Raw genomic sequence first — 14,921 nt, forward strand, 5'->3', positions numbered from 1 at the left:
GACAAGGTGTTATTTTGACGTGCAATTTCAGTTTTGTGTAATGTGATCATCTTGGATTATTATGTGTAAAATTGCAAAAATATAATTCATTCATGCATGACGGCGATTTAAACCTAATTCACTTCAATAAAGATAACTATACATGCTATTCTTGTCATGAGCATCAAGGTGTGGGGGCGCTGCGGTGCCAATTCCACTCATGTTTAGTACATGTTAACTTAAAATTCGTAGAAAAAATATAAACGCTGGACTCTGTGGGCGATTCTGTGTTAAGGTAAGGCATGTTATTCGCAATTATGTGTTGTGGCTGGGTTGTTATAGGTCTGCGTGACTCTCGATGCCTTAGTCCTAATTGAACGGAGGAATTATGGTATCCCCCCCCCGTTAAAAAAACAAGTGGGCTCCCCCAAAGTCCACGGTATAGTTCGAACACTGTTCAAAGGTTTATACTTACAATGTGTTTTTGCAGCGTTGAGTAATGTATCACAGACATATGTTGATTCCTTGAACGCAATGTTAATCAGAATTCACTCACTGCTCAAAACACCAGAGTTTTGTTCATAGCTGAGTTATGCAAGATCATATCCTCTCCTTATAACAAAGTGCAGACACGGTTTTAATAAAATTTTTACTCCAAACTCACTTCATAACGTCAGTTCAGTGTTTGAAATGAATTCTTCTGTGAGATGATGTGGCTTCTTACACAGAATAAGGCACGCAACATATTTCATAGTATTTAAGCAGTGATAAAGGCATTGCATTATAAATATACTTTATTTGAATGAAAATTATAATAATAAGAACTCAAATAAACCGTATATTGCCGTAGTCGTGTGCTCATTAGTCACGTTGAATCAATGAAAGCAGTTGAATCTTCTGTTTATTCAACTGTAGCGATAGGCATTTTCTGGGTTTCTGGGCGTATTTGGAGTTTCAGCGCGAGAGCGCCCTCTGGCCTTTGGATGGAGATTTACTGCTGATCACAGAACCGTGCTTCACTGAAAGATACGCATGATAATCGCAGCTTCTGTCGAATCGCGATCTCGATTCCATTTCGATTTATCGTGCAGCCCTAATTGACACCCAATCAGAATCAATCCTGCTATAATGAGCTGGAGAATTTAAAGCGGGAGACCAGCGTGCACTCGCTGGTGTGGACGCTAATATTGTTATCTTTATAGTTATCTTTTTTGGTGTGAACGGGCCTTTAGATTGTTACAATGCTCTTTCTTTCTATTCTTCAAAGAATCATGAAATGTATCACAGTTTCTACATAGTTAGCAGCACAAACGTTACTAACTCAGAAAACAGTTCTTTTAAATTGTAATATATCGCAATATTACTGTTTTGTTGTATATTTAATCAAATAATTGCAGCCTTGGTGAGCTTAAGAGACTTTTTTTCTAAAACAAAAACAAATAAATCATACTGACCTCAAACGTTTTGAGTTGATTTGATCACTCTTCAACTCACTTTTTTACAAAACGGTAGACCATTTGTTAATATCAGTGGGTGCAGATTGCTTTATACCTTAACAGTTTGATCTGAGTTGTGGTTTATTGTGATTAATGTGGTTAATTATCTTTTGAATCAGATGACAAGTGCTGACACTGGTGACACAGACATTGGTTACATAAATCACAGTGAGCTAATCCCTGCCTCGGTGACTTGGCCGACCTCACATCCAGCCACAACGAGACCAGACCATGTTATTTACATTAGTTTGTGTGTCACCCAGAAGGGTCTCATGGTTCAAGCAGACTGTGGAATGCTTTGTTCGTAAAACACACACATACAGGAAGTGCAGTGAAAATCAGGAGTTCTTCTGCTTTTCACATAAAGAAGTCGTCAAACGTGTGATTTTCCTTAAGGGTAGTTTAAAAAGCCATTTTACTCAAAACTCACATTTATTGCCCTCTAAGTCTTTTTATATCAACGCTTTGTTTTTCTTCAGTCTCTACCAACAGTATGTGTTTTATGTTTAGCAAAAGCAGCTCATGGTATTTATAACTGCGTGGGTAAAATGTGGTAGCCTGTTCTTTTTAAAATTTCACACCATAGTATTAATGTGTCGTGTCCTGTGGTCTAATGCTAACCGTCTGTGATACGAGGGAAATGCACTAGCATTGATCATAGTGCTCTGGCTGTTCTGAGAGATTGAAGAAGAAGAGTGTGTGCTTGTGGCAAAATGTGACTTCAGGAATGCAAGTATTTCAGCTAGTACTTTTTAGCGAGGTTTTATTAAAAACATTTTAACATAAAGAAAATATTTCAATGTTGTGCATGAACACAAGGGTGGTTTATATGTCAGCAAAAAAACAACCAACCAAATAAGCTAATAAATAAAAGAACATAAAAAATCAAAAGATTACATATTTTAATTGTGCTGCACACAATCTTGTGTATTAATAAAGTATATAGGCTCTTTATTATTTTTTTTGTAGACTACACCTTAAAAATGGTATATAATGTGACTGTTCATATATATAGTTAAAGGGCTCACCCAAAAATGAAAATTCTGTCATTAATTACTCACCCTCATGTCGTTCCAAACCCGTAAGACCTTTGTTCATCTTCGGAACACAAATTAAGATATTTTTGATGGAATCTGAGAGCTCTCTGACCCTCCATAGACAGCAAGGGTACTACAACGATCAACGTCCAGAAACATAGCAAGGACATCGGTAAAATAGTCCATGTGACATCAGTGGTTAAACCGTAATTTTACAAAGCTACGAGAATACTTTTTGTGCGCAAAGAAATCAATAATAACATAATTTATTCAGCAATTCTGGAGAATTCCATTTTGGAGAGAGAACATAATCAACGTAATGAGCGGTGTTTACGTTCAGCATGCGCACGCTTTCAAAGTTAAAAACTAAGCATTAATTTAGCAAACTATACTAATGTAACAACTGGTTAACACTATAAGCATCATCCTCTGGTCAAGTAAAATGGCATGTCAGCCGCCCACAGACTGACGCTCTGTACACTCCCAAAACCAGAGTTTTCCCCGAAGATTTCTTACATATGCAGCCCAGGCACAGGAAATGAGTAGCACATTGGTTTATAGACACAAGACTCTCTGAACCAGTGTAGCTTTTTAAGTGTTTTTAGGCCAGATAATTGTTTCGTATGAATTCTTTATGAATGCTCTGGTCGTAGCATTTTTTTGCTTTAAAATTGTGCCATATGGTTCTTTACCCTATTTTCTAAATGTAGTTTCTCAGTTTCTCTCTGCTTCAAAACGACCACCATTAAATCAGGTTGCCATTTACACACTGTCTGATGGACAATATAGACTGAGATGATTTTCAATCTGATTGGCTGCCCACAGCGAAAATCAGGGTCACAGATCGTCATCAGTTCACCAGAAAACCCTAAAAGTGAATGAATTTCAAGATAGATGTTTCAAAATGATAACACCTAAATTTGGACAAAACGGTCTGATTCAGGCTTATATTTTCCTACATACTACCATCCAGAGTATGCTTATATGTTTAAGCTAGATGGAATTGTCAAGATTCTACTACCAGAATTGTTTGATAAGTGAAGTAAGCAGCATGAAGTAAGCTTTCTTGTCATATTTTTAGTTAGAAAAGCACTGAGTTGCCTAACATCTTTAATCAGCTGAGTCGGTCACTTTCTTTGACAGGACCACTGACAGGTCTCAAAACATTTCTGATACTGTGGTGACGCTAACGCTAAATGTTGCTCATTGAATGTGCAGAATGTTTCGTGCATTTATCATAACATATCTACAAATACTAAGCTTTTTTCTTATGTTACAAACTTGATTTAAAGAGGATATAACACACAGTTTCACCCAATCTCATGTTAATCTTGAGTACCTATAAAGTAGTATTGCATCCTTCATATTTCCAAAGAGTCTTTAGTTTTATCATATTTATAAAAAAAGGTAAAGCTTTACGAGTCTCTCCGCAAACAGCCGAGCTCCTGGAGGCATGCTGTGGGCGGAGCTAAAGAGTCGCAAGCTCTTGCACGACGATTGCCAACAAAACACAGAAATTTGATGCAGTTTCACTTACCGCCTCCGGTTCCGAATCATGACCTTTCAGTATCAAACGATGTGCAAATCCAGCTTCGAACTGGGCCTAGTTTATAAAACATTAATCATCAAAATGACGGGAACAAACAAACACACTTGCGAAACTCCATTGCTGCCCCGGAAAAACAAATTTCATCCATGTTTGCAAACTGCATCCAATTTTGGCCATGTTTAGCAGGAGAATCCAACTCTTTAGCAGTGTAAATAACTCAGAATGCATGAAATAGCATTAGACACCCCCCTCCCCCCCTTTAACAGATGAGAGTTAGAAGCAATGTGGCAAAATTCCATCTTGTGTAGACAAATTTCCATGTCCCGGTTCCTCCTCAAATGCAATAGAATCCGGAGGAAAAGAAGAAAAATATGTTTAAAGAGGTCAGGCAACTGAAGGATGAAATCGGCGCAACAAGAAGAAAAATCTTGACAAAATCACTGATTGAGTTCATCCTTCAGTTTGCTCAACCTCCTTGGACTCAGTATTCATGTTGACAAATCTCTGCACATCAATGTGGTCATTAAATATTGTGTAAAATGACTGAATAACGATTGGTCATTTTGCATGTCAGTCAGTTATTGGGGGAATCAATCGACAAATTACATTCAAATAACACTTAATTACATTTGTACCTGCATATAAAACTGGGATAAAAAAAAAAGTTAACACTATTTTACAGTGTTCTTGTTACACGTTACATTTACATACTATAGCAGGGCTATTCAATTAGTGGCCCGCAGGCCAAATCCGGCCCGCCCTTCATCTTCATCCGGCCCGAGGGAAGAGTACGCGCAGGTCGCACATTAATTTGCACTAATCAGTTTGTCCACAAGGTGGCAAAACACTGGCCCGGGCCGTTGTTTCTCAGCCGCAAAAAAAAGGAATGAGAGACGCAACAACAATAACCGGAGACCGCAACATCAATAAATGGCAGCGCAAGGGCTTGTGTGAGGGCGTTATGACATATCCACAACTTTAGTTTAAAGGAGTATAAAGGCAGTGTTGTCGGTCATAACGTCTGTCGAGAAATAGCGCAGACACTGGACGAAGATGATTATCAAATGGAGTATAATTTGAAAGATTCAGTGTTCGGCTGTATTCTGAGCCGCTTCAGACAGCACACCAGTAGAGCTTCAACGGACAAAAACACAAACAATTATGTCAAAATGCTGGGTTTTGGCGAGTGACTTTGTAAACACGGTCTTAAATGAGTTATAAAGTCTTAAATAACCATAAAGAGTTGGGAGAAAATCGGATGTGTGTCAGTTACGCGCCATGTGCATGGTTTTAAAGTGACAGCGCTGCTTTTAAAGTGAAATCTGATGAAGTCTGTCATTGATGTAAATTACAGAACAAAAGAAAAAGAAATCACTCGACTGCTCTAGTCGCTGATTAAGTTTTGTAGCTTGAATAAAGATTAATGTATATAGTTTATGCATATACAATTTATAGTTTATGTGAAGATTGTTTTAAGTTCACTTAAATTAAAAGTTAAAAATTATATTTTTCAGAACCTACTAAATGTTAAAAATAATGGCTTTCAATTATACTGTAACGTTGAATTGCTATAATTAATGGCTAAAATTAAGGGGAAAATGCATTTAATAGAGACATCAGTAGCAGTATTGCATTATCAAAAATACTGGCCATTGTTAACAATAGGCTACTCAGTAAAAAGATGCCATTAAACACATATTTAAAATATACCATCTTTATATTGTTTCTACATTAATTTGGAGGTTCAATGTGAAATTATGACAATATAAATATATTAATATGCAGTTAATGACAATTAATTACATAAAAATGTGTGAATAATTAGTTTTTTTTATTTAAATCGATTCACAGAAAGCACTAATGTTAACCTTTTATAGATGTTGGTGTCGATAATATTAGTTCATTTTACTGCTGAATATGCATTTAAACTTCATTTCTAATTGTATAGGCCCCTCAGAAAGAGATTGGGACGGCCACCCACCCCCTTGGCCCCCTTCAAAATTTCAATTCGATAATCCGGCCCTCAAGTGAAACTAATTGAATAGCCCTGTACTATAGCAATAACAATAAGTTATGCATAATTACAAGCAACCCCAAACTAAAGCCTAACCCTATAGTAAGTACATGTTGTTAATTAATATTGCCTAATATTTTGTATAATTGTCTAATACACAGTAACAAGGCCATCTTAAAATAAAGTAACCAAAAACTACTATTGGAAAAGTTACATGCATATTATGAATCCAAGTTTTTGTTATCAGGAGATACTCCAGTGGGAAAAAGAGGGAGTGTTTACGGAGGAGGAGTGATCAGGACTCCACAGAGAGCTTCTGAGATAGAAATGTGTGTGTGTGTGTGTGTGTGCAGGGGGCGGTTAAAGGCTGAGCTGGGGTCATTGTGTTAGCTTGTGCTGCTGAATGGTGGGATTGAGATGGTGGGAGGAGGAGTGCAGGCACAATAGTGAAGTGAGGCTTGTGTTCTTCTCTTCTTTCTGCATCACTCCTTTTTCTTTTTTCCCCCTTACTGATCTAGTGTTACCGTAGCAACCCAGCCACTTGGGCAAGAAATGCACCAGAGCCTCCGCTCGAGCCCCGCAATGGGCCGGGACTTCCTGAATGGGCCTAGTTTTCTCTACCGTAGTGTAGTGCTCATGTACTCCTCTCTTGAGTCCCGGCACATGCACATGCACACACACACACACACTCCTTCTGCTTATGTTTCACTGCACTACGCTGAGAAATATGTATATGTTGCTTGTGATGATCCTCATTTGCTGCTTTGGAGGAAAGTGTCTGCTAAATGAATAAATGTGAATTAAGAAAAAAACAGTTCAATAATTTTTCAAAGGAGTAGTTGAGTAAAACACAGTTCTGTCATCATTTACTCATTCTTCTGTGGTACACACAAAAAAAAAGACATTAGAATGTCCAGGCTGTTCTGTTTCATGCAATAAACAGTGAATGGGAATGGTGTGTTTTGGAGCTTCAAACACTGCCCCAAAACACCATTAAAGTATCATGAAAATAGTACATTCCTCTTAATACACCGTATTTAAGTTATTATTAATTGAAAATCTTCTGCTATTCTTTTAACACAGACTAAATAACTATGCACTTTGCACAAAAGAGCTGTTCATCGATGGTCCAAAATAAACATACCACTACAGACAAAATTTACCAGCAATGGGTGTTTTACATTATATTTCTGACCCTCCATTGGAATATACTAATACTTTTAAACTTCAAATATTTCATAAAGACATGGTTAAAGTAATCCATATCATTACTTTAAATGATGAACATATTTAATTTAGACTTTTTTTTTTACATATAAATATTGATTAAAGCATATACGTAGAGCCCATCAAATATGGTAAATGGAAGCTTAAACATGTTTGCTTGGCCCGTGAGATCCAAAGAAGTTCTTGTATGTTTAGCAAGCTGCAATTGGCCATATTGGTTTTTGTATTCTACTCTATTTTCTGCCAAAAAAGGGGATTTGTTTATATATTTCCATCACTGCTGACGTTTACACCTCTGCTTCTGTGTGGTAGACTACTGACCTCAATAGTAGTTGAATAACATCAAAAACATAGACAGTCTGTCAGCTCTTAAGAGGCACACCAGCCCTGCGTTGTTTTATAAACAACAGCAAATTATGTCAGGATGTTTTTTTTTGACTGATAAGGAGCCCAGAAATTCTTCATTTCAAAGATCTTTAACCACCATGTTTATCAGTCCAAGAACATGTTGGAGCAATTGAGAAACAAAAGCAGTCATCATCCCATCCCCCAGCATCAATAACCCCCCACACACATACGCTGAGATGTGAAAGACTGACTGAATACATGCTAAATGAGCCGTGGCTCACACATCATCACTGTATCCTTCAAGCGGTATTCGGTAAGAGGCATGTGTTAAAAGCGCCACATGTGCAAAGCACCCAGGTTCATAAACTGTTTCACTGCAAATCCCACTGACCCAGATTCGTTCAGAAATTAGAGTGCTGCTCAACCTTGCATGAAGGCTGCAGTGACATCCAGACATGAGCGAAATGATGAGAGTTCTCTGATGCCATGCATTAAATGAGCTGTGTAACACGTGTTGACAACATATGCTGTGAAATACAGAGAACATTGTAAATTCTTAAAATGGATGCTTAAAATGGATTGATTTATTAACCAGTTTCAAGTCAATACATTTCCTTCTGAAAAATTCACATTGCAGAAGTAAATACTTTGTGAAATCTGAATCATGTTGACATTAACGTTTAATATTTTCACCAAACTTTGTATGATGGGGATTAAAAACATATATGGAAAGTGATGTTATGATCAGGTGTCAAAATCGGGAAAGTAATATATTGTTGTACCATGGTACAATACTGTTCAAAAGTTCTTTAAACTTTTTTAAATGAGATTTATGTTTAATCAGCAAGGACGCATTAATTGATTCAAAGTGACAATTTACAGTGTTACAATTGATAGAATTTACAGTGATAAAATTTACTGTTAAAATTGATTAAAAGTGACAGTTTACAGTGTTACAAAAGATTTTATGTTTCAAATAAAGGCTGTTCTTTTGAACTTTGTTCATCACATCAGAAAATCCTGAAAAAATGTAATCGTTTCAAAAAAAACAAAAAAAAATTGTAGAAACAAAACACATTTTCCACATACTGTACATTATTGTTTCTCCTCTATGCCCCGCCTTTCTGAAACGAGTCGATGAGTGAGCAGAGGCCGGGGACTAGAGTGAGGAACAGCCGGAGGGCTAGAGTGAGTGGAGGCCGATGGGCTTGAGAACGGCGCGGCCGGCGGATTCGATGAAGGAGCGTCCGGCGGGCTTGCGGCAAACACATGTGACGACCCTGGGCTGGACTCTGCTTCATCCACGGTGAAAGCCGATCCGCTGATCCACAGCGCGAAGTTGATGTATTTCCTCAGCGACCAGCATGAGCATGAGTCAGCATCAGCTCTAGGCATGACGAAGCGATATGGTCCTCTTTTGGAAGGCCAAACAAAGGAGTTTGGCTTTTACAACGAAACAAACAGCGCCCTCACGACATGGCGGCAGCAACAATACTACAGCGAGAATAAAAGTTACGCCTTCTTTCTTTGCGTGAACATTTGGGCGGCGTTGTGCAAATCTTCCCACATCGTGACGTAGACATGTGGGGGCGTGTTAGAACGAGCCGTTTTAGGTAGGCGTGGTTGACTCTTAACTTTTATAAAGAATATATCTTTGGATTTGAGACTTTAGTCTTTGCAACTTTACAGATCTTCTTTATGCACCAAGAGCTTGTAACACTCCAAAGAGAAAGGAAAAATTTAAATCACATCATATGACCACTTTAAAACATTACATTATAAAACAGTTCTTTTAAAATGTAATAATATTTGACAATATTGCTATTTTACTGTATTTTTAATCAAATAAATGCAGTCTTCTTTAAGAGACTTCTTTCAAAAACAAAGAAAATCTTGCGATCCCAAACCGTTGAACAGTAGTGCACTTTGTTTTTTGCATGATATTCCAAAGAAAGTCTTCCAGTTTCTCAAATAATCCTGCATCTGTGACACACTGTTAGTTACTACAGGAAATAATTTCCACTCAAGATTCAAGATTTTTAATTTGTCACATACTCAGTTATATATATGATACATAACCAGTAGTGAAATGTAAGTTAGGCCTGCTCCATAGATTGTGCAAATTTAGACAAGTATAAGACAAAGAAAGTAATAAACATGTAGATAAGATAATAAGACTGTACCAAATAAAATAAAGAGCCTGAGAGTACAGGGCATTACACAATAATCTTAGAAAGGAGAACATATAATAAATATTTAAAGAAACAGGAATGTACAAGTGAGGAATATGCTGAGGTATGTACAGAGACGAATTTAAAGTGAAGTACAACAGTGCAGGTTGTTATAGCAGCAACGAAACCAGAAAGTGCTGTGTGCAGCGACAATGTCAAGTAACGGGTGTGATGAGTGTGTTAATGAAGTCCTGTAGATGTTAAGAGGCTGAGTTTAGGAGCCTGATGGCCTGAGGAAAGTAGCTTCTCCTAAGTCTCTCAGTTTTGGCCATCAGACTACGGAAGCGCTTTCCAGATGGCAGCAGGGTGAACAGAAAGTTACTAGGGTGATTGGATCTCATGCTTATTTTGTAAAAACGTATACACCGTTTCAGTAATATATCCAATAAACTGGAGAAACAAAAACGATACACACAGGGATACAAGAAAAGGGACATAATGCAACTATACACAACACTGTTTATGTGAAGCAAACTCCACCCACAGTAATTACATTGGTATTGCATAATTAGAAGTTCATCCACCTACAACAGTAGTTCCACCACTAAGAGATAGTTTAGACTTTACGTCTCAAATAACACATTTTTGCATGGTAAAATGAATAGTAATACTTCAAACTGTTTGAGCGACAGAGAACCCTCCAGAATGCCCTGCCCCATAGACCTCCATTGTAAGTCTGTTATTGTACACACAGTTTTTGTTTGTTTTAACAAACTCAGAGGCAGTTATCTTGCAACTGACATTGTGCCACAAGTTATGTCAATTGAGCTTTGTTGTGTTGAACCTGGAATATTCCTTTCATAATCTACTATCAAATATTTTTCTATTCACAGGTTGCCCCTACAAGCAGACGACTCCCACCCCCAGCAGCAACGCCTCAGACAAGTCCAGCTCCAGAGCCTCTGAGGTTGGTGATGAGGTGGCCGGGGACTTTGTGGTGGGTGAACGTGTCTGGGTGAACGGAGTCAAACCAGGAGTCATCGCCTATCTTGGAGAGACCCAGTTTTCCCCAGGACAGTGGGCTGGAGTGGTGCTGAATGACCTGGTTGGAAAAAATGACGGCTCCGTCAATGGAGTGCGTTACTTCGAGTGCCAGCCTTTGCAGGGCATCTTCACCAGGCCTTCCAAGCTCACGCGACAACCCATCGGAGACGGAAGCGATGAGCAGCAGCAGAACGCACAGCTGCAGGGTGGTGTGGAAGCATCTGGTCAGCGTGTGGTCATGCCACTCAGAGAAGGCATGCTCAACAGCTCCGTCAAAACCGGCAATGAGTCAGGATCCAACATGTCTGACAGTGGATCTGTGAAGAAAGGGGGAGAGAAGGACCTTAAGGTCGGAGATCGAGTGCTGGTGAGTGTTGGAAGTTTTTCTCAGTGAATATAATAGTATAAATATGTATATATACTAAGACGGGTCACTTGTATTACTATGAACTGGAGAAACTGCAACGTGATTTGGCGGAAAAAGTCCCACTTTCTAAGTAAAAGAGCCAATCGCCAATTGGGAAAGTCATGACATCACTGCAGCTGCTGTTAGAAGTTCCATTTCCCGTAGATCAGTCTGTATCCTGAGACGCATACCGAAGTCCCTTTCAAGAAAAGTCTGTTCACTCTGCAACACCTCTGGGCAGCTGTTTTGGGCATCCAAAACAAAGCTCTCTTTACTTGAATGGGGAAATCCTTAAATCTCAAAGACTGCTTGCCACATTTAAATAACATATTTCAAATCGGCAACAAAATCTGCCATGTACTGTTCCATACTGTAAATGTTGTTTCTTATGCTCAAATAATGTTAAAGGGTTAGTTCACCCAAAAATCTGTCATTAATTACTCACCCTCATGTCGTTCCAAACCCGTAAGACCTTGTGACATCAGTGGTTCAACCGTAATTTTACGAAGCTACGAGAATAATGAATAAATTATTCAGAATAAATTGTTATTATTGTTTTCTTTGCGCATAAAAAGTATTCTCGTAGCTTCGTAAAATTACGGTTGAACCACTGATGTCGCATGGACTATTTTACCAATGTCCTTGCTACGTTTCTGGACCTGGGAACATTGCAGTTGCATTGCTGTCTATGAAAGGTCAGAGAGCTCTCAGATTTGATCAAAAATATCTTAATTTGTGTTCCGAAGATGAACAAAGGTCTTACGGGTTTGGAACGACATGAGGGTGAGTAATTAATGACAGAATTTTCATTTTTGGGTGAACTAACCCTTTAAAATACTTATATTTCATAATAATATGTGTGCACCACCTTGGTATATCTGAAGTTTTTGCATTTGTTTGGAACTGCACATGTGCATTGGCTGGACCAATGTAATATGACAAGTAATATTAGTACTTTTAAAACTGTATACCGAAAATTAAGCAACCAAGAGCAATTACCATGCTGAAACAGACTGTTGTAATCATTGTGGTTGCATATTATTTCAATTTCTTCTGCCTTGGAAACTGACTCCTCTGGCTCAAACATAAACTGCATTTCATGACCATTTAAATGTAAGTTTGGCAAGCAGTTTTGAGATTTCAAACTGACATGGTACTTTGTTATAATAAAGAGTAGAAGTTTTAAGTGCTCTGTCTATATGTCTGTAGGTAATCTCTGATGAAATTTTCATAATAATTCTGATCCTCAAATGTGTTTCTCAAGATTAATTTTGAGAAGTTTCTTGATGTTAATTTTAAGTTTTTTTGAACTGTTACAATAGCACTCTTGGAACATTTCTCTTGATTAATTATGTCTAAAGGTAACTGCACACTTAAAACAAAAGGCTGTCTTAGTATTGTATTGTATTGTAATTAACTAGGGTAAGGAATAAAATAAGTCCAGAATCTTAAAGGAAACTAGTAGTACTAAGAAATACACCAAAACCAGGTTGAATTCTGTATAGGAAAAAGAAAAAAAAACATGACCAGAAGAAAGAAAGGTAAAACCAGCGTGTAAAGTACGTTAATAAATGCCGAGTTCTATCATGAAACTTTAGATCAGGGGTGTCAAACTCAGTTCCTGGAGGACCACAGCCCTGCAGAGTTTAGCTACAACCCTAATTAAACACCTGATCCACCTAATCAAGTCATTTAGACTTATTTGAAAACTACATGGTATGTGTGTTGGAGCAGGGTTGGAACTAAACTCTGCAGGGCTGAGTTTGACATCCCTGCTCTAGATGGTGCAGGCTGATGCAAACTGATGATATTCACAGCATTAAACTACTTGGCATAACCTGATTGGTTCATTGTAAACACAGCCAATGAGCTTAAGAGTTCCTCTGAAACCCTCCATCTTCCCCAGCTCCACCTGTACAGATCTGCTGTGGGTTATTATATATGCTATTTGTGCAGCAGCAGTATGTCTTAAATACTCACAGCACTGTATCAGCGTATGTATTGGCAGTAGCAAGTTCCTGTCCTTGTTTTGAAGCAGCAGCAATAATCTACGACTACAGCAATAACCAACAGCAGCAGCAATTCAGCAGCAGCGTAGCAGATCTATTCCACCAAGACCAAATTATATAAACATTGTCATATCCATCACCATGCGAAAATCTACGAGTTGTCATGAGTTGTCATGATAGAACTGTAAAGAAATTAAAAATTCTTACAACAAATGCAATTCTTAACTCTTTCCAAAAAGCTTCCCTGCCAAAGACAAGATTTTACGGCTTTCCGTGTTTTCACTGTTATACACTCGGGGGCGCTATTACAGATCTGAACGAGTACAAAACCTCCCGAACAAAAACACACGTGAACAGGACGGAGAAACGAGCAATCTCTTATGTTTGGAAGGGTTAGGGTTAGGGTGCATATGAAATATGCATTAATGCATAAGATGCATATGAAAAATAATGCGATCATCAGCAATAGACAGCATATAAATGAAAACTGCATAATGTTACGGAGTAAAATGTTGATCCAGGAAGTGGTATATGTCTGTGCAAGCTTTGGAGGTATTGATGGAAGCGATTTACTAGATTTATGCTTTGATAATCGTACTGAATATTATCCAGATGTAGTTTTTGCTCAAAATTATGCATTTTTATGAAACCTATCTATATTCAAGTGTTGATAAAAAAAGAATGCTTTAAGCTAGAATAAAACAGATTTTTGGAAAGAGTTAAAAATAAATCAAATCCATCTCATTTCATTTGGAAAAATTTGTGGCCTTTAAATGAAAAATCCAGAAGTGCTTGGCCTTCTTAATAGATCCACCCAAGTGAGTTTTAATGTGGAAAGTTCAAGTTGTGTGCTGATGCATAATGTACTGCCATAGGATAAATCTTGTTTTCTCTGTGGGTTGAGTTTTTATTGTCTGTCTTGCAAATCTGTGCTCGGTCCTAGGGCTGTCACGGTTATGAAATTTGGCTGACGATTAATTGTCTAAAAATAGTCACGGTTATTGCGATTGTCTATTTTAGGGCTTTGGCGATTATGCCGATTATCACGATTCATTGTCTGTTTTTATGGCTTTCATTATATAATTGATTAATTTAAGGGTTCAGTAAATAATTATGATGTTATCATTTAATCTTTTTGAGTTATTATTTTGCAGTGTAAGATTACATAGAGTATTCCAAATTCTAAGAATTGGCCAATACCGATCCAACACCAGCACTATTTTTTTTCTACACCACTACAGAATATCAATACTGTGTTTGTGGAACTAATGGTCACTCTTTTAAACCCTTTGTTAAACGCAATCCACTAAATACTCACTTCCTCATTACAGAGAAAAACTACATCTGAATAAAAATATATAAGCTATGAAATTAAACTAGCTGACTGTATAATTTAGCAGCAAAAACAATATCTTGAAAAAAAATCTTTAGTGCACATTATACAATTTAAACGTTTATTCTGTTAACTATTTGTATTCTTACAAAAGCATGCAAGCACTGTCACCGTTAGTTTTACTTTTCTTTTTGTTTTCATTTTTGAAAAACGTATCTTTGCTGTTTACCACACATTACGCTATGGAGGCTCTCTTTTATTTATTTATTTGATTCCTCAGTGTTTGCTAAACGTTCTGTAATTTATTA

General features: G+C 37.6%; 1 protein-coding gene across 1 annotated transcript in view; it reads left to right on the plus strand.

Annotated features, from left to right (window-relative positions):
- clip2 (CAP-GLY domain containing linker protein 2) overlaps window positions 1-14,921 on the plus strand; it is a 47,560-nt gene that overhangs the window by 3,667 nt on the left and 28,972 nt on the right. Inside the window, exon 3 of the mRNA XM_016490576.1 lies at window positions 10,715-11,232. Coding sequence (XP_016346062.1) covers window positions 10,715-11,232 — 518 coding nt within the window. The remainder of the gene's footprint in view (window positions 1-10,714; window positions 11,233-14,921) is intronic.

This window comes from Sinocyclocheilus anshuiensis, unplaced genomic scaffold (assembly GCF_001515605.1).
Source record: "Sinocyclocheilus anshuiensis isolate Anshui unplaced genomic scaffold, SAMN03320099.WGS_v1.1 scaffold246, whole genome shotgun sequence".
NCBI classification, from domain to species: domain Eukaryota; kingdom Metazoa; phylum Chordata; class Actinopteri; order Cypriniformes; family Cyprinidae; genus Sinocyclocheilus; species Sinocyclocheilus anshuiensis.